This window comes from Solanum pennellii, chromosome 5, assembly GCF_001406875.1.
Source record: "Solanum pennellii chromosome 5, SPENNV200".
Classification (NCBI taxonomy): Eukaryota; Viridiplantae; Streptophyta; class Magnoliopsida; order Solanales; family Solanaceae; genus Solanum; species Solanum pennellii.
The window spans coordinates 10,884,827-10,904,038 of NC_028641.1; the positions used below are offsets into that span (position 1 = coordinate 10,884,827).

General features: G+C 36.2%; 1 protein-coding gene across 7 annotated transcripts in view; it reads left to right on the forward strand.

Annotated features, from left to right (window-relative positions):
- Positions 1–18,487, forward strand: part of LOC107020474 (vacuolar sorting protein 3) — a 35,763-nt gene extending 17,276 nt beyond the window's left edge. For 3 of the 7 annotated variants that reach the window (XM_015220853.2, XM_015220850.1, XM_027916985.1), the window contains 11 exons: positions 411–552; positions 3,839–4,111; positions 4,190–4,262; positions 8,623–8,671; positions 9,941–10,229; positions 10,354–10,409; positions 10,696–10,764; positions 10,853–10,964; positions 12,090–12,179; positions 17,364–17,534; positions 17,783–18,487. In XM_015220853.2, the coding sequence (XP_015076339.1) occupies positions 411–552; positions 3,839–4,111; positions 4,190–4,262; positions 8,623–8,671; positions 9,941–10,229; positions 10,354–10,409; positions 10,696–10,764; positions 10,853–10,964; positions 12,090–12,179; positions 17,364–17,534; positions 17,783–17,875 (1,417 nt within the window). In that variant the 3' untranslated portion in view covers positions 17,876–18,487. Of the gene's footprint in view, positions 1–410; positions 553–3,838; positions 4,112–4,189; positions 4,263–8,622; positions 8,672–9,940; positions 10,230–10,353; positions 10,410–10,695; positions 10,965–12,089; positions 12,180–17,363; positions 17,535–17,782 lie in introns of those variants that run through there. The other 4 variants (XR_001456908.1, XR_003578307.1, XR_001456909.2 and 1 more) reach the window with 4 other exon arrangements.
- Positions 18,488–19,212: the final 725 nt, after the last annotated feature.

The following is a 19,212-nucleotide window of genomic DNA, read 5'->3' on the forward strand; positions in this document are numbered from 1 at the left end:
AGTTTGTGTAAAATTTGTCAGGCAAGCCCTGAGCATTGGGTGTTAGTTGTGTTTAAGGCGTACAGTCAGGGGCTTAGGGTGTAAACCTGACAGAACTAAGCCCACACATGAGTCTCGGGGCTTTTTGCAGTGTCTCGCCTGGGGTGAGTCTCAATTGCCTTTTAATACGCTTGTGCTAACAGAAATGTAGGATGAAAAAACAGAAGCTAATATATGTCTCTGCCCTTAGTTAATTGCATTTCTGTAACATATTTTGGTTTAGTTTGTTTTTGAAGTTGGTTTAGTTTGTGGAACACACCTATAAAGTTAGATTGTTTAACTTTTTTATCTAATGTTTATGTGCAATTTGGTTTTACTTGCCTTTGCCTTTGCCTTCTCTGGTCCTTAATCCCTCCCCTCTCTCATGACAGGTTTTTAGAAGCATCACGACATAAAGATTTAGCTCCTTCAGTATGCGAAGGAGTTGACACTCTTTTGATGTACCTTTACAGAGCTTTAAATCGTGTTGATGACATGGAAAGACTTGCCTCATCAGACAACAGTTGCGTAGTGGTATGTCTATACAACCTTGCTCTATCTTGTCTAATATATGATTTCTTGGTTGTTTTCTTTGTTGTGCGGGGAGCAAAATGTAGTTCATGTGTTGATTTGCTGATGCATGTGATATTAAGTACTTTTATTAATGTTGGCCTCTGGGTCAATTTTCACGCATTTTGACTATTCCACCGACACATACTATCAGTGTTATCAAGGCACATTTACACCTTGAAGTAAGGCTCAAAACATGTTGAGCATTTTGCGTAGCTTAATGTGTGCTATGGTGTCGTCATCAAAGCTCTAACACAATTTTCCTTGCGAATGAGCGTTTTCGGTAGAGATGGCACTAAACAATTGATATTTCATTTTATCGTGAAGAAATTTAATTTCTATGCACATTTATTTGTTATTCATGCTTATAATTATTAGTTTTGGACAAGACATGTATATATGTATTTTTTCTCCATTGCGCCTTTTTTCATCAGAACCCACACTTTATTTGCACTTTGCTTTTAGAGCCCCAATAGATCTTAGATCTTTTTTGCGTTGTTTCGCATTGATAATATTGCATGCAATCTCCCACCAACACATGCATTGGGTAACTGTGCCCAGCAAGGCTTTAACACTTGGGCAGATAAGAAGAAATTACCTACAACGTTTTTCTCTGCTTTGCACCTTAATTTCTCATGGTTTTAAGTTTTAACACACTTAATTGATTGTAGCCTTACCCCTAGGTCGCCCATCAAACACTTATTTGTTACGCAAACTATAGGAATAACTCTAGTTGTAGCATGTCTCTTTTTTGTTTAAGGTAAAATTATTGGCCTTATTTTAAGTTGATGTAGATATATTGATACGGTAACAAAATTTTATCAACAATTGGGCCAAAACCCTCATATCAAGGATGATAAAAAAACAAAAAGAGAAACTAAAAGATATGGTTTTGTACTAAATGCACCCTATCACCATACATAACAAAACTTCATGGAGACTGAAAAAAGTTGTTACGATGATAGGCTACTCCGCAATTGTAAAAATTTATCTCAACACCCTCGCAAGCTTTTATATTTCATTATCTCTATACGATTCACATAAGTGCAAGTGGAGCAACATTCCATACCCTGCTTCTTCTCCCATCTATCACATTTCCCATTGAAATTTCGAAGGGCCTAGGATTACCCTCTCTGTTCTTAACCATCTCAAGAGTCCCACTATAGCCTCGATGCTACTTGGCAATGTAGAATAAGATAATTGGTATCTTTACCCTAATTCTTGCACATAAAGCACCAATCAACATAAGTAACCCTTTTCCGCTTCATAGCTGCTAACCAAGTGAAAGAATATACCTTACATGGTATCTTAGGCATCCGAATTGATTGATATGGAAAGACAACATTTCCCCCCTTCAGAAACATCTCATAATAAGACTTAACATAAAAGACCCATTGTTCCTCACCCCTATTTCTCTCCTTTCACTATCATGTGTTCAACATTGTTTGTGAAGCAAAGCGACTAGTCCTGGGAACTCTGCTACCTCTTAACCTTGAAAATTTCTCCTAAACCTCAAATTCAAAAAACCTTCTCCACCTCATAGGCTCCCGACTCGTTGGACTGTCATCTCCTTTTGATATAAAATTCTACAAATGTATGGGTATGTAGTTCTCGAAATATTATCCCCACACCACCTATATCCCTAAAAGCTCATTCTTTTCACATCCCTTACCTTAAATGGCACATTGCATATGAACTCTTCGAGCACTTGAACATGTTCCTCCACCAACCACATCCATAAGGCGTAGTAACATTCTTTGTCCTCCACCCCTATTTCAAGACCCTGTATTTTTCTCTATTACCTATCTTCTATGTTGCTTGGACTCTTCCAAAATGCCTCCATATACATGTCGGATCTTCCAAAAGTAGTGCATATACTTTGGAGGATCCGATAAGGGTACAACAACATTCTTGGAGTGTACGAGCACATAGCCTCTCTCCAAAAAGTATGTTCCTCATTTCCATATCTCCACAACCATTTACCTATTAAAAATCCTAATTGTAAACCCCTAAGTCTTTGACTGCAAAACCGTCCAGCATTTAGGAGTTATGACAGTCTCCCATCACACCAAGTAAAGCTTCTTAGTCCCACTGACAAGTCTTGAGAAAACTTCTTTGGACTCGTTCCAACTTCCCTGTGGCACTATGCTAGCTAGAGCGTGAAACAAAGACATGAAAATTGAAATATATTGGGATGCTTAGTAAGAACTTCCTTTTCCCTTTTCCATAAAATATTTCTCCTGCCATCTTGCGAGCCTCTTTTCTGTCCTCTGAGTTACTGAGTTTTCATACTGCTTGATCCTTATTTGAATCACCAAGTGCCAAGCCAAGATAGGTAGTGGGAAAGTTCCATCCTTGCAATGGAGAACTAGTGCTAGCAATACAATATTCCCCCTTACGGCCTTACCCAACTAGTATAGTTTCTCACTTTTGAGATTGATCTTGAGGCCTGAGACCACCTAAAAGCCTGTTAAGACATCTCTCAAGTATTCTAACCGAGTTTTATCCTCATTACTTAGTACTAGAGTGTTTTTCCGCCAATAATAGATGCGAAACACTGTCGGTATCATGCCCCCAACTCCTGCAGTGTAACCCTGCAACTATCCACCCATCACAGCTCTACCCATTATTCTATCCCATTCCTCCATAACTAAGATGACCAACATGGGAGATAATAGGTCCCCTGCCTCAGGGCTCTCAAACTGCTGAAACATCACATTGTTGCCATACACCAATAATGAGTACCTAGCTGTAGAAATTCAATGTTTAACTGACTTCCTCCATCTAGCACCAAAATCCACCTTCAACATTATGAAATCCTGAAATTTCTAACACAAAATGGCTGATTCTCCTTAATGTAGGAATGTGCGTGTATGTCCTTTAGGTGTTGTAGTAGTTGTCTCTGCTAGTAAACAGTAGAATCTTAAAGTTGAGATCTCGTATCTCCGTTGAAGAAATCAGCTAGTGTTTTTTCTGCTGTTGGCATTTGAACCCTGATTTCTCATGGTTTGAAGATCGCTAGGTCTCACCCTCAGGTGCATTTCAAACACTTATTTGTTTCGCAAACTTCAGGAATGCTATGATGCCAGCATACTTATTGAAAGGTTTTTCTTGGATAAGGTAAAGAAATGTTTGTATGCAGATCTTTAGGTGTTGTAATTGCTTTAGCTGCTATAAATAGTTTAATCATAAAGTTGGGATCTGCCATCTTCTTTGAAGGATAGCCATAAAACTTAAATGGACAGTGCAGGAGGAGTTGGAATTATTGCTGAGTGAATCTGGGCATTTGCGGGCACTTGCCTTTCTGTACGCCAGTAAAGGGATGAGCTCAAAGTCTCTTTCAATCTGGCGTGTGCTGGCTCGAAATTATTCATCCAGCTACTTGAATGATTCACATGGTGCAAACCACTTACAAGATACCATAAATAGTATTACCTCTGATCAAGAGACTGCTGTAATGGAGGCTTCAAAAATTCTTGAGTCATCATCTGATCAGGAGTTAGTACTGCAACATCTAGGATGGGTATGATAATTCTTTTTTGATTTTTCAGGTGCTTTCTGCTTTCAGCCTGCTAATTAAGTTTATTAGTTTCCATTTTAGATTGCAGACATCAACCAGCTGTTAGCTGTACAAGTACTTGTGTCAGAGAAAAGAACAGATCTACTCCCACCAGGTACGTCTTACATGGTATTTAGTGATGTTCAAATGGGATATCCATCTGCAAAAATGGCTCTTAGAAAGTACTGGGTGTACTTTAAACTCATGCAGCTCTTGTAAGGATGTTTACTTTCAATGGTTCAACAGTTGTCAAATAGCCATCTAAGTATCCCCTCCCTTCAATCTGTAATGCAATTTGAGGTTCACTCGTTGTCAGAAATTGTGTTGTTTGATAATCTTTGCGTCATTAAAAAGTTTGGATGCTGTTTATAGCCTAAGATTATTCAACTTGAGATGAATACATCATCTGATGTTATATGCGATATCTATGTGAAATATTTTAGTCTTTTCTACCTTCACCATTATTTTTGAAAAACATATCTATCCGACTCCGACTTGACAAGGTCATTAAAGTGTTCTGACTAAATATGCAGTCTACTAACCGTTATAGTTATGCTTGTGAATCGAGCCTCTTCTTTACAATTCTTATTTCTTATGCCTCTTCTTGTTCTCAAGAAATTATGCATAACACAGTTGCATGCCACCGTTGGAGCCCTGCCTTAGACAGAAGCCTGATATTGAAGTGGAAAATGATAGGGGCCACCTCTTAAACAGTGTTTCAAACCGTCCGCTACATGATAGCTCCAGTACATATAGAACAACTATACTAGGTTAAGGGAGCTAACAAAACCTGTAAAACTGGTTAGAGCTAGTTACAATGCTAAGACTATTCCAACTAAATAAATTAAGTAGGATATAGGTTTAAGAGTGTGGTTTGGAGTTGTGATGCCATGAAAATGTGTGCGATTCACACCAAAAGATATTAGCAGATATCATCAGCCAGATTTTCTTGATGGATTTATCAACTCTCCATAAACACCAGGAGAGAAATACATTTGGTTTTCAGTGCATGACCCTATTGAGTCCAAAAATAGAAAGGAACATGCTCCAAATATCAGTTGCCAAATTACACTGAAGGAAAAGATGGTTGATAGATTGTCTATCTTGTAGGCACACTGCATAGCATCTATGATAGTGTATACGTTCCTCTTGCTAGATTATGTTGAGTGATGCATTCTTTCTATGATTTGTTCTAGATCACAAGTTTCAAAAGTCTTTGCTTTCTTTCTTAAACTTCGTGTCCACTTAAGCTCCACCACATAAATTGTGAAGGACAAAGTATCAGGTTTTAGGTAATATAATCTTTTTAAGGGTATCTCCAATCCAATCCTCTATTTTACTCTCCAAATATGGAGTTCTTTATTTTTTTGGACAATCAACTCCAACCCAATTTTCTATTTTACTCTCTAAAAAGGAATCTTTTTCTCTCTCCTCAATATTATATTATTATTTCTATTTCTTTTTTATTTTCTTATTTCTTAAATAATATAAATTGCAAGAAAATATAATATAATACATAAACTAATGGACAAATTCAAATAAAAGTGACATACAATTACATAAACACTTATTTTTCAAAATTATTATGTTGCACGCATAAATGCTCTATTAATGCATTATGGAGTTCAAAATGAACATTTTTGTCCTTAATTTTTTTATGTCTAGCTAAAAATTGTTCAAACCGGAGATTTTCATCTACCATCATTTCTATAGTTGGAGTTGGAACCTCTACGGCATCTTGAATTGGTGCATTGAGATCACTTATTGTTATCTTGTATTTAAATTATCGCATCATTTATTGTATTTTTAAATTTAATTTTTCATCTTGCCATTTTAATTTTGTGTATTCTTTATAATGAAAAATAATAATACAATAAAATTTTATTATTGATGAAATTAGAAAAAAAATTAAAATACTATTAATTTAAAACTAAAGTAGTATATTACTAAATAATTTCTTTTTTAAAAAAGAATTATGCATATTAGATATTTAGTTAATGAAATTATATGTAAAATAATATGTTAATTAGAAATTATGCATATTAGATATTTAATTAATGAAATTATATGTAGAATAATATGTTAATTTGAAAGTAATAGAAATAATAATAAAATAATGAAAAAGTGAAATAGAGTGTGAATAGTAGTTCTAAATTTGAAGAATAGAGGGTTATATGGAGGTGGGTTGGAGTGCCCATTCTCTATTTTACTCTCCAAATATAGAGACGGAGAGTAAAACGGAGGTGGGTTGGAGATGGTCTAACTGGTAAGGTTGAACTTTTTAGCAGGGTATGTTGTGCAAAAAGGGATAATTACAGATTTTCTATCAAATCTATAATCTGATCTATATTATCTATATAAAGTTGTTTACACCAAAAAAGTAGAGATACTATACAACTCGATTTAACTATGGATGGAATAGGATCTATCTTCAAAGCATCATTTCTTTCTTTCCAGACTGACCACCATACACATGATTGTATCAACTTCCACCATCTCTTTTGACTCTTACTGCCTCCCCTCCTAATCCAGCGCTCAACAGATCTGATGTATGTTCTGGCATTGTCCAGTTCATGCTTGTGATGTTGAGAAACAGGTTCCAAATTTGAGCAGTAAACATGCAGGAAGAAATGGTTATTTGTTTCCCCTGTCAAGTTTCACAAGGAACACCTAAGGACCAGTTGCCTGGCTTTCTTCCGTAAAACTTGTGTGTTAACTATGCTCTCTTTTATCACTAACTAGTTGAAACACTTCAGTTTTGTAGGAATGTCACTCTTCCAAAAGTAATTCCAATTATATTTAGGCCCCCTGTCATCCCTTGTAGTTCTCTTTTGTAGGCATTGTTGACTGAAAAGACTCCATCCTTACTATGTTCACGCAGGATCTTGTATGTTGCTGTTGTGGTTATAATCATTCCAGCTTGTTTTCCCAGTAGCATTGCCACCCTCTCCACCTGGCATTCATTAAGTAGTCTTTAAAGATATGTCCCATCCCTGTTCTGTCCAACAGGCACTCACTTTAGCATCAAGGTTCTCCCAGATTAGAAACAAGATTACAAACAAATCTGGAAAAAGTTCCCTAAGAGAGGTTTGGTCTATCCAACCATCTTTCCAAAATTTAGTTTTGTTTGCATTACCCACCTTGATATACATATTTTCCTTCCATTTGTGACCATAGGTTCATGATTGTCCTCCATACCCCCACCCCATATGGTTCAGTGGTGTTTTTTGTACAGCAGGGGTTTAGTTCTCCATATTTTGCTACTATAACCTCCTTCCAAAGAGCTGCTTCTTCCTCAGTGTATCTCCACAACCATTTCATCAAAAAGCTCTCATTTTGCAGCCTCAAATTTTTGATCCCTAAACCCCCTCTGTCTTTGCTATGAAGTACATTCTTCCAGTTGACTAAGTTATAACCCTTTCCCTCAATACTTTTCCATAGGAAGTTCCTTCTAAGCTTGTCTAGATTTTTTCAACACCTTTGCTGGGATTGGGAAGAAGGATATCACACAGGTGGGCAAAGAGTCCAGAAAAGAGTTTATGAGGATCAATCTACCCCCTAGGGATAGATATTGTGCCTTCCATCTAGCAAGTTCCTTTTCAGTTCCTCCAGAATACCATTCCATATCTCCATTGTTTTGTGTTTGCTACCCAGGGGCATGCCAGGTCGATGGTACGCAAATGCTCCACTCTGCATCCCAGTATACTTGCAAGTTGCTGGATCTGAGGACCTCATTAACAGGAAAGAGACTACTTCTTCCAAAGTTTACTTTCAACCCTGAAACTGCTTCAAACAAAACCAAAGTCACTCTTGATGTAGCTAATCTGTTATGCTGTAGGTTCAGAAAGAATGGTAGTGTCATCCGCATAGAGCATATGACACTTTTTTTCTTCCCCCACTCTTTTTCTGATCTGAAAATCTCTAATCCATCTGTTTTGTGTTGTAATCCTCATCATACTATCAAAGCCTTCCATTGCCAAAATGATTAAGAAAGGGGAGAGAGGATCACCCTGTTTCAACCTTTTTTCTGATTCTAAAAGCCCACAGATTGCCCATTCACAAGGACAGAAAACTTGACTGTTTTTATACATACCTCAATCCACTTCATCCATTTGCTACCAATCCCATTTGTTTGAGAGTATTCAGAGGGAAAGACCAATTCACATGGTCATAGGCTTTCTGAGTATCCAATTTGCACATTAGACCAGGGGCTCCTCCTTTCATTCTTGAGTCAGTGCATTCACTAGCAATGAGTGTTGCATCCATGATTCGCCTCCCCTTTACAAAAGCCATTTGATGTTTGTTGATCAATTTAGACGCCACCTTTTTTAGATATCAAATTATTTTCTTCACATATACTATCAGCTTATTTACTTTTAATGACTATGTTTAGCATGCACATTTTTCTTTTGCTTATTTATAAATGTAGTGTCTCCATAAAGTGGCGTTCTTTTAATGCAAGCCTTCAATCACAGATGAAGTAATTGCAGCGATTGATCCCAGAAAAGTCGACATTCTTTTAAGGTCAGTGGTTTTGTGATTTTACACTCCTTTCCACTTCTTTTAAACCTATTGCTATCTGTCTCCTGAAGTGAAGATTGGTGGCTAGTGTAACATCTGTATGCAACTTTTGATTGTACTCTGGTCCAAGTTTTTTTACCTCCATTTTGGAGATTGCTTACTTCCCATAAAGAAAAGTGTAGTTCTTCCTTTTCTTCCTCCTCTTAACAAGTCTTTTGAGCAACTGAGCGCTGTATCACTTTGCGAATGATAAGCAGCTTGTTTTGGTCCTGCCCTGCTGCCCCCTTGTTTTGATATCAAATGCATATTGTAGACCTAAACTGAGAACACTCTGATTGAGAATTTGGTGATGATGATTTGTGTTTGCGGTTGAAATGAAGGAGAAGATGAAAATTAATCTGGAAGGAGCTGCAGAAGATTAAAAGTTGGATTTGCCACCTTAAGAGTCTAGTCAGTGCTTGACATTATCTTCGTTCTAGTCTGCACTCTGTTCAAACTGTGACCAAGTGTACTTTCTTTTAGTCTTGGAACTTTCTAGCTTTGTCTTACTTGGCAAATCCATTAAAAAACAGTCTTTTAGTAGATTAATGGTCTTACAGTTAACATTGAAGCACCAAGGCCACAAAACTATTCTAGTACTGGAAAAAGGTTTTAAGGTAAAATATTTTTTTTTTGAAAAAAAGTACTTTATTTTATTTTGAAATGGAACTTACTAAAACTTGGAAATTTTCTTAGAAGGTTCTGTAGTGTGACTTAGGCAGTTATTGACTAAAATACGGCCTTAGTAAATCATAAGGTGATACATAAACACAGTAAATTTATGGTTTTATTGTTTGACCTAGTATATCCATTAATGAATATGTCTTGATCATCTGTTGGCTTCTTCGTCAAGTTGCTTCATAAACTTTTAGATCGTTTTAGTACAAGCCTATTTCTTCAAAATCATTCCTTTCATCAATAATTTATGATGTCACACAAGATGATATGAAAAATTGCAAGTACCAACACAAACTAGCTGTAAGAATATCCTAAAATTGCATTCCGTCACTCTTAGCCTGATGAGAGCTGAAAAAAGCAAGTAGCATGTAGCATGCTAAATTTCTTTCCTTTTATTTTAATTTGTTCGATATAATTTTTATCCATAACATTGGTTTCCTTGGGTGCCTAATTGGTTTGGGTAATATTATCTTATAAAGATGTATCTGTATATTAATGAGGCATTTAACTGTCTATATGTTTCTTTGAATCATAAACTGAAGCTTTACCGTGCAGATATCTCCAGTGGTTAATTGAAGATCAAGACTCTGGTGACACACGGTTTCATACAACTTATGCCCTCTTGCTTTCTAAATCAGCACTTGATGCTAGTGAAAAGGAGCATGTTACGCACAATCTTGAAGGTGTAAACCATAAGGAGATAAACATCTCAGACCGTTGGAACAACTCAATATTTCATACTCATGTCAGAGAGAGATTGCAATTTTTTTTACAGTCGTCTGACTTGTATGATCCAGAGGAGGTTCTTGACTTGGTTGAAGGATCCGAGTTATGGCTCGAGAAGGTCAGTAAAAAATTTAGGCCCTTCATAGAAATAATGGCATATGCATCTCTGCTGGATAACAGCTTGAACTGTTTTATTCTCCTTGTGATTTGCAGTCCTTGTGTTATTGATGGTTTCATTACAGGCTATTCTTTACAGGAAGCTTGGTCAAGAAACATTAGTGCTTCAAATTCTTGCCTTGTAAGTTCATAAATGTTTGGTTATTGCTTGGGTACATCACAACAAGCTTTATCATAACAAATGAACAACTTAGAAGATGTTCTGTTTTCCAAATGTGAGCAAGTGCATGGTTGACATGCTCTTCTGCTGCTTTACATGTGAAGTCCCCCACATAAACAGGCGAAAATATTTGAAATCTTAGTATTCACATTGTTGCTAAATATGTATTTCATAAATGAATCGGCAATTACTCTGAATAAGATGACTATCTGTGGGATTGTAATTTAAAGTTGTGTTCATCTAACAGAAAGTTGGAAGACTGTGAAGCTGCAGAACAATATTGTGCTGAGATCGGTAGGCCAGATGCTTACATGCAGTTAGTACAGTATTCTCTCATTTGTTTCTTTAGATTACTGGTTTAGTAGAAGTTCTCTTAGCCTTTCCCTTACCTTGTCTCTTCTTAGGCTGCTTGAAATGTATTTGGAGCCAATGAATGGTAAAGAGCCTATGTTCAAAGCTGCTGTGCGCCTGTTGCACAATCATGGAGAAATGCTAGACCCTTTGCAAGTTTTGGAGGTACTAAAACTTATCCTTCTTCTGCTCTATTACTCGTGTAATGGTCAATGAGGAGACAAAAGGCTTGTTCTACCCCCACGGCTTTGGTTTAGTGGCAACACTACGTGTGTGTGCTGGTTAGATACATATTACAAGTTCAAACAACAGAGCAAACAAAAGTCTGGTATTTAAGTGGAAAGGGTTGAGGGGACCCATAATTTACCAAATTTATGCCAAGTCAATTGGTGCTACATAAATTTGGACGGAGTGAGTATTTGTTTATCCACCATATCATGTCAGTAACATGGTTGATTGGGCTGGAAGATCAAAAATCTGATTAATTTTCGCACTGTATTTATAGTATGAGAACCTATCTCCAAAGTTATAAAATAAAATATGGTAGAAGAGAAATAAAGTCATCCTAGAAATTTATTTGAAGGAAAAACATCTCATCGTACCTTAAAAGTAGAAATTTTGATGTTCAATCTTTTACCAATAGCCAAATAATGGATCTTTGTTGTTAGCAGTGTACGAAATATTTGGTTGTCACTTGTCAAAACAGGGAATCTCTTCTTTAAATCTTGAGGATTGGAGTATATTCTTTTTTCTTTGGGAAATTAAGTTTTCTTGTCCTAATTTTAGCTATTGGTGCATATTCAGTCACATAGTGCGTTACAGATTAGAAGTAGTCCTCTTACTTCGTTCCTAACATCTAATTATGCAACTTGTAACATAGTGATACCATTTTTGGATATCAACTTTTAGAATTGCCTTTCTATAGTGAAAGATGAAGTCTGAGTTTTGTTTATGGTGATTTTAAATTTTCAAAGGCCGGAAAAAAGAATTGTCTGATGACTTGATAGGTCTAATGATATTTAGGTTACCTTTTCTAAATTACTGGGTGGATGGGGGTGGGGTTTCAATGGTTGGATCTTCATAGTTTCATTTGCTAAGTATTCAGGTTACTCGATAAAATCATTTTAGATAACTAGACAATGTATATTTGTTTTGGATTTTTTTTTCATGCTGTTTTAAGGGAACTAGATGATGAGAAGGCAAATAACATCTATTTGACTTAATTTACTTTGCAAAAAGTTACTAACAATGTCAACGTTACTCATTCTGAGTTGAGGTTTCACTTTGCAGAGATTGTCACCAGATATGCCCCTTCAACTTGCTTCTGAGACAATATTAAGGATGTTGAGAGCTCGACTTCACCATCATCGTCAAGGCCGAGTATGTTCTACTCTTCAGGGATGAATTTCTATTGATCTTGAGGATTTATTACAATAGTATAATCTTATTCAATATGTTAGCGCGTGGATGAGGGGTAATGCTGTGTGTATTTTCTTGATTTAATACATATGCTTTGTCTATGTTATTTGAAACTTCAGCATGAATTGCTGGAAAGGTAAACTTACCAATTGACATGGCGTCTCTCCTTTATGTTGAGTCATGATAGTATGTAGTATGTACATTCTTGATCTGAGTACTATTAGATGCTTGGATATATATAATATTGTAAAGGGCACAAGGCTTGTCGAGATTACATCCTAAAGGCAAGTGGCTAAATTACCTAGATTCAGGCTTACCTTAAACATGCATTTGACAGCTTTGGAAAGCTGGATGACAATCTTTTTTCCAGAGAACAAGTTGTTCCATGTCTGATTGAAAGCTGTTTACAAATTCTTTTTCTAGTGATGAGACTGTTGATATATATTCCTGCTGTTCTTTTTCGGGATGCTGTAGTGAAGTATGTCCTAATTGCATTGTTATTTCATACTTTGCCCTGGGTTCAGTGGTATAGTTGCAGTGCATAGTGTAGAATTTGAGAAAGAAGAAGAGTTCTCTTTGTATTTTAGTATGTCTTAGATTCTAGGAGAAAGGTTATCTATACGAGTGAATCCTAATTAATTAAGGAAGGAGAGGGTTATTTATACAAGTGATTCCTGACTAACTAAGGGAAGACAATCAATTACAACAAAATAAAATATTCTATTCCTATAATTAAACTAGTAAAAAAAACTTAAGTATACTAAAACCACGTTAGTTTATTGACACAAGCAACACTGCCCTCAAGTTGGAGCAAAGATGTTCTACATGCCAAACTTGTAAACCACAGTATGAAAAGTCCTTCTATTGAGGCCTTTCGTAAACACACTCACTAGCTGTTTCTCTGAAGGTACATCAAGCAGACTCAAGGTGCTACTAGTAACTTTCTCTTTGAGGAAGTGCTGATCAATTTCAATGTGTTTTATTCGGTCTTGTTGAACATGATTCTGAGCTATTGATTGCAGCTTTGTTGTCGCAGCACAGGAAAGTTCTCCTTTTCCCAGACTCTCAATTCTTCCCATAACTTTTGTAGCAAAAGAAGCTCACATACACCTTAGGCTATAGCTCTATATTCTTCTTCTGCACTTGATCTTGTAAATCACTTTATGTCTTACTTCTCCAAGTAATTAGGTTCTCTTCTCCGAGTGTTCAATAATGGATGTAGATCCTATGTCATCTAAATATCCAGCCCAATCTGCATTTGTAAAAACTTCTATCTGGGGGTGACCTTGTTCCTGGAGCAAACTTCAGATACTACAAAATGAGAAAGACAATTGCATATGCGGATATCAGTGATCATGCATAAACTGACTTACCAAGGTGACTCAGTAGGCTATGTCTACTTGTCTAATCTAGTGTGAGAGAAATACATGAGTTTTCCAACCAACCTCTGATACCTCTCCTAATAAATTTATCCTCAACCCCTGTTTGTACTTGTGATTGCTTTCAATAATTGATTCTCCTCGCTTTCAACTTGCAATCCCAATTTCTTTAAAGAGATCTTGAATATACTTATTTTTGAGAAAGAAAGATTCTCTTGATCTAGATTACAACTTCCTTAGATCTGTGATTTCAAATTCTTGTGCCAACAACTTCTTCAATCAGGCCATCGTCTAGTCTCTTCCTGTCATTACTATGTCATCAACATAAATGACGAGAACAGTGATTTTACCTTTTGATGTTGTCAAAGAGGTGTGCTCGTATGTCAGCTTTGTTGGTAAAAGAAGAACATGTCAAACCAAGGTCGAGGAGATTGCTTCAGTTCTTTCTTCAGTTTTCACTCCTTTCCTTTGACTTTGTTCAGTATCAAATTTGGGAGGAATCTCCTTATACACTTCTTCCAAGTCTCCATGAAGAAATTTATTCTTCACATCCAATTGTTGCAAGGCCCAATCAAGATTAGCTGCACAAGACAATAGAATTCTTAGAGTGGTCGTCTTTGCAACTATGGTAAACGTTTCCTGATAATCAACTCGGTAAGTTTATTCACCAATCTTGCTATGAATCTTTCAATCGAGTTATCACAATTATTTTTCACAGTGCGTTCAAGGTTTGTGGCCTAGTGGTCAATCAAGTGGGTTGAGAACACAAGGTCTCCGGTTCAAATCTCAGTAGATTCAAAAATACTACGTGATTCTTCCAATATGTCCTTTGCTTTGGTGGATTGAGTTACCTGATCCTGGGAAGTGGCAGGTATCCTGTGGAATTAGTTGAGGTATGGAAAGCTGGTCTTCACACCATGGTTATTGAGGAACATTTCACAGTGAAACCCATTTGCAGCCAAGCAACTTTTCAAATCTTGGTTTTTTTTACAAGGCCTTCATTTCTTCAATCATAGTTTGCTTTCCTCTAGGATCTGCAAAAGCTCTCGTCCATATCTAGGGAATAAATACAAAAGAAATAGACAAGCCAAAGGCTTTACCGGAGGGAATTGGGGAATTATAGGAGTCAAAATTACATAAATATTTTTTCTTCCTCAAAATAATAGATAAAGAATGTATGGTACAAGATCTAACTTTTTTCCTGTGAGTAATAGATAAGTCTATCTCATTAGGCAAGGTAGATAACTCACTGGTAAAAGAGGATTTAACCACGACAAATCACATAATGGTTTCTTCTGCTCTAGTTCTACTTGAGAAGTTTTCAAATCAGGTCTATCCAAATGTCCCAACAGTCTCTCTTTAATTCTTACTCCAATGTTACTTTCCCCTGTTGTAGTAGTTTCAAAAGTGAACCTAGGGAGGATCATCTCTTCCCCCTACTTGCTCTCCCCATGAAGAGGTGATGGTGTAATACCAAAATAGGGCAAAACTCTCAGAAGGTGAAATTCATGCTCACTAAGGATGTCCTGGAGGGAAGATGATAGCATTTGTATCCTTCCTGTGTAGGATGCTACCCAACAAAGATATACTTTTTTGAGCAAAGGTAACTTTTTAAGTCACAAAGACTCATCAACAAAAAGATGATGAGGAACATTTTACAATTCACACATGATTGGTGCACTTTCCTCGGTGAGGACTACTCAACAAAGGTTTTTACAAGTTACCTATGAAGTCAATTATGTCTACTGTATCCCTTACCATATCCTGTTTACACCAAAAGTAAAGTAAACTAAGGCAAGTCAATTGTCTGCTGTATCCCCTACCATATCCTGTTTACACCAAAAGTAAAGTAAACTAAAGCATTGGATTCTAATCTTCTGGCTGTTGATCCCGTTGCCTTCAGAACATCTTGAATTTCTCTCCTTCTACAATGTCCACCAGACACAAGCTGTGATGGATCTCCACCGATCTTCACTGGTTCCTCTGCTGCCAATACCTTTCCAGCAGTTGAGTAAATCCATAGTAGACTTAGGCATTACCAAACTGACTCCTAGGATACAGAGGAACATGTTCCACAGATTTGTAGCTGCTTCGCAATGAAGGAATAGATAGTTATTTGATGACCAAAAACAAGTGAAAATTTCACTTTTGGCCTTTATAGATACACTTAAGTCAGCCTAGTGCAACAATCAGTAGAAGTAAATAAACCATTGAATTCCAGACAAAGAAACAGTGTCTGAGTAAGACCATTTACATCAGAATGAATAAAAATATTTCTAAGCAGAGTCTCGAGTCGCATCAAACATGTATAAGCCATTATGCAATTTTTCATTGCCAATGTTCTTTCTTGTTTGAATTTCCTGTAAAACACAATGATCAGGGAAAACTTGATGCTATGACTTAAATTCTTTGGTAATGGAGCTAATTGATAACATGTGAACAGAAAACTCAAGTACACGAAGAATAGATGATTATGTTGTATCATGTTTACAAACAATAGAATCTGTTTGAGAGTCGGGGGTTGGCTCTGTAGTTTTGTTAGCATTTAGAGGAGCCTGTCACGTGTCTATTCGCACAAGAATCAACAATCAAAGAATTAAGGGAGCAGTAAAGACAATACTTGATTGCATATAATTAGATCTGACAACTTAGGTGAGTCAAGTTTGGTCATGGAGTCTGTAAAGATGTTGAGTTTCATCGTAAGATAGTTTCTCTCGAAGCCCTTACCCTGGATGTCTCATTTTCTGCAATATTAGCCAGGTCCCTTAGGACCTACACATTTTCCCCCATGACCTCTTTGTTGGTATGCGATCTGTCATGTAGTTTCCCGCATATCTCCACTGTATGCCTTGACTTTTCACAATAATCACAGTGCAAGTAATCTTAATAGAAGATATCATCCTGGGCTATTCATGAGAGACAATTGACTCCGACTATTTATTGGAGCTTGTTACTGCATGACACCTCATCGACTCTCTTCATAGGAGCATGCATATTCAAGAGAAGAAATATGAACTTGCCAAGAACTTTAACTCTGCTCTGATCATATTTATGGTTCAAATCAGCTATGTTAAAGAATGACAAAAGTCCCACATCGGTGGTTAATGAGATGGGTGGACTCCTTATAAGGTTTGAGCAATCCTCCTCCCTTTGAGCTAGCTTTTAGGGTGTGAGTTAGGCCTAAGACCTAATTTAACAAGCTACAAAATCATACCCTTTCCATTACCCTTCACTTGAAGATCTTGATAATAATCAATCTCCTGCCCGTAGCACACTTAACTCGGAATAAGTATTAGTCATGGTCAACTCACTTTGCTTTGTAACATGTATGTTATTTCGAATCTCAAAGATCTGGGCATCACTACCCTTGCAAGAGTAAGTGCGCTTAATTGAATTTCATTTTTTTTTTCAGTAGATAAGTATTGCTTTAAAATTGGGGGTGCATAATAACATGTTTTTAAATATAACCAAACAATTTTCTAGATTTAATATAAGATCAAACAAGACCTTGATCAAGTAAGAAAAGGTACCAGAAGGGAAAAAAGGCTAACTTTGTATTTTAGTATGCATGAGAAGTTGTATTTATACAAGTGAATCTTTACTAATTATGTAGCGACTTAATTACATTAAAAGGAAATGGTATATTCCTATAACTACTCTAGGACGAAAAATATAGTCTCCTAAAATTATGCTAATTAATTAATGGAATCAACATAGAATACTTAATATACTTTGCTCATGGCATCTGATGATATTAATTCTACAGATTGTCCATAACCTATCTCGTGCTTTGGATATTGATGCAAGCTTGGCAAGGTTTGAGGAAAGATCGCGACATGTTTTGATAAATGATGAGAGTGTCTGTGACTCTTGCCATGCTCGACTTGGAACCAAACTGTTTGCGATGTATCCAGATGATACCATAGTCTGTTACAAGGTTTGTCATGTTTTCATTTATTTATTGAATCTTCTGCCTGACATGGACTTTTAGCTTGATTTATGGATTTTGTGCAGAAACGTTGTATATATTGTTAAAAAAAATTGTATGTTTGTCAACTGTGCTGACTGATTTTATCCCATTTGATCTGCTGCTTTTAGAGTTGTGGAGAAGTATAGGGAGATTAAATTTACAAGTTTATTGTGCTAAAATATTGATCATGATCCTGTGTAATGCTTTCATCGCAGTGCTTTCGTCGTCAAGGTGAGTCAACCTCCGTGTCAGGTCGCGATTTTAAGAAAGATACTTTATATAAACCTGGTTGGTTAGTGACAAGGTGATATGCTACCAAGGACCTGTGACTTTGATGGATGCTCCAAGCATGGACTGACTTGGCTTTAGCCCTCACTACATATGTGGTTAATTTATAATATGTCCGCAGCTCATTTCATGAGAACTCACTACACACCCATAGTTGATTATGATGCGACTCTAATGTAAATTTGCTTCAGTAGAAGGAAAAAGATCAGGAGTTCCTTGGTAACTTCTCCGTCTGTGCACACGCATGAGCAGAGACACTAGAGCTAAGAAGTGATTTCTTATGCACTTGTGCCGGGGGGCCGTGGTTTTGAATTTGCACAGTGGCTCATGGTGTTAGATTGTGGAATTCACCATCATCCTTTGAGTTGTTGAAGTCGGCAGTAAAACTCCAATGTAGCAATTATGCAACTTTGTATTCTGGTGAAGATGGAGAGACTGTCTTTGTGTAATGTTGATTATCATTTTTCTCTAGAGCTGTCATGTTTTTAAGGCAGCTGATCAGCTCTAGGAACAGAATGTATATTATATCATTTTTCTTCTAAGATAAACATTTTTCTTTCTGTATATTGTCATGTGGAAATTGAGTATTGTATCTTTTTAAAGTTTGTGAATGTGAAACAGAAGTAAATAAATGTGTCCTTTTATTAGAGACAGGAAATAAAAAGAAACTTGTCCTTTGTTCTGATTCAACTTATGCCATTCTTTATGGGGGAAACTTTCAAAAATGAATATAGTTTGGACTTAATTTCAGATGCTACAAGTTGCTTGAATTATGATTTGTAGTTACATGGAGAGGCCAACCATATTGATCGATGGAGCCGTCAGATATACAATTTTATCAAATGTTTTCGATTGTATATTTGATATTAAATGTATATTTGATCAATAATTGTATTACTAATACAATTAATTTGTATACAAAATTAATACATTTGTTGATACAAGTCAATTCTATCAAGCGTACTAACAAAATTCAATTTACATAGGAAAAATTACATAAATTGATACATTTTAATAAATAATTACTGATTTTAGCGATACTTTTCATTTATTATCATTTATACAACTTCTTTAATTTTATTTCTTTTTTCTGTCTCTCTTTCTTTCTCCTTTTCTATGTCTCGCTCCCTTTTTTTTCTTTCTTTCTCCTATTCTCTGTCTCACTCCCTCTTTCTTTTTCTTTTTTCCTTTCTTTCTTTCATTCTTCCTACTTTCTTTCTGTTGTCCTTTTTTTTTTTTTTGCTTTTTTGCACTGTCTCCTCTTACTATTGCTTTTTTTCCTTTTTCGTAGAATAATTAATTATTCTAGACTCTATCAAACTTACATCAATAGTTAATTAGAGAAGTAATATATTCA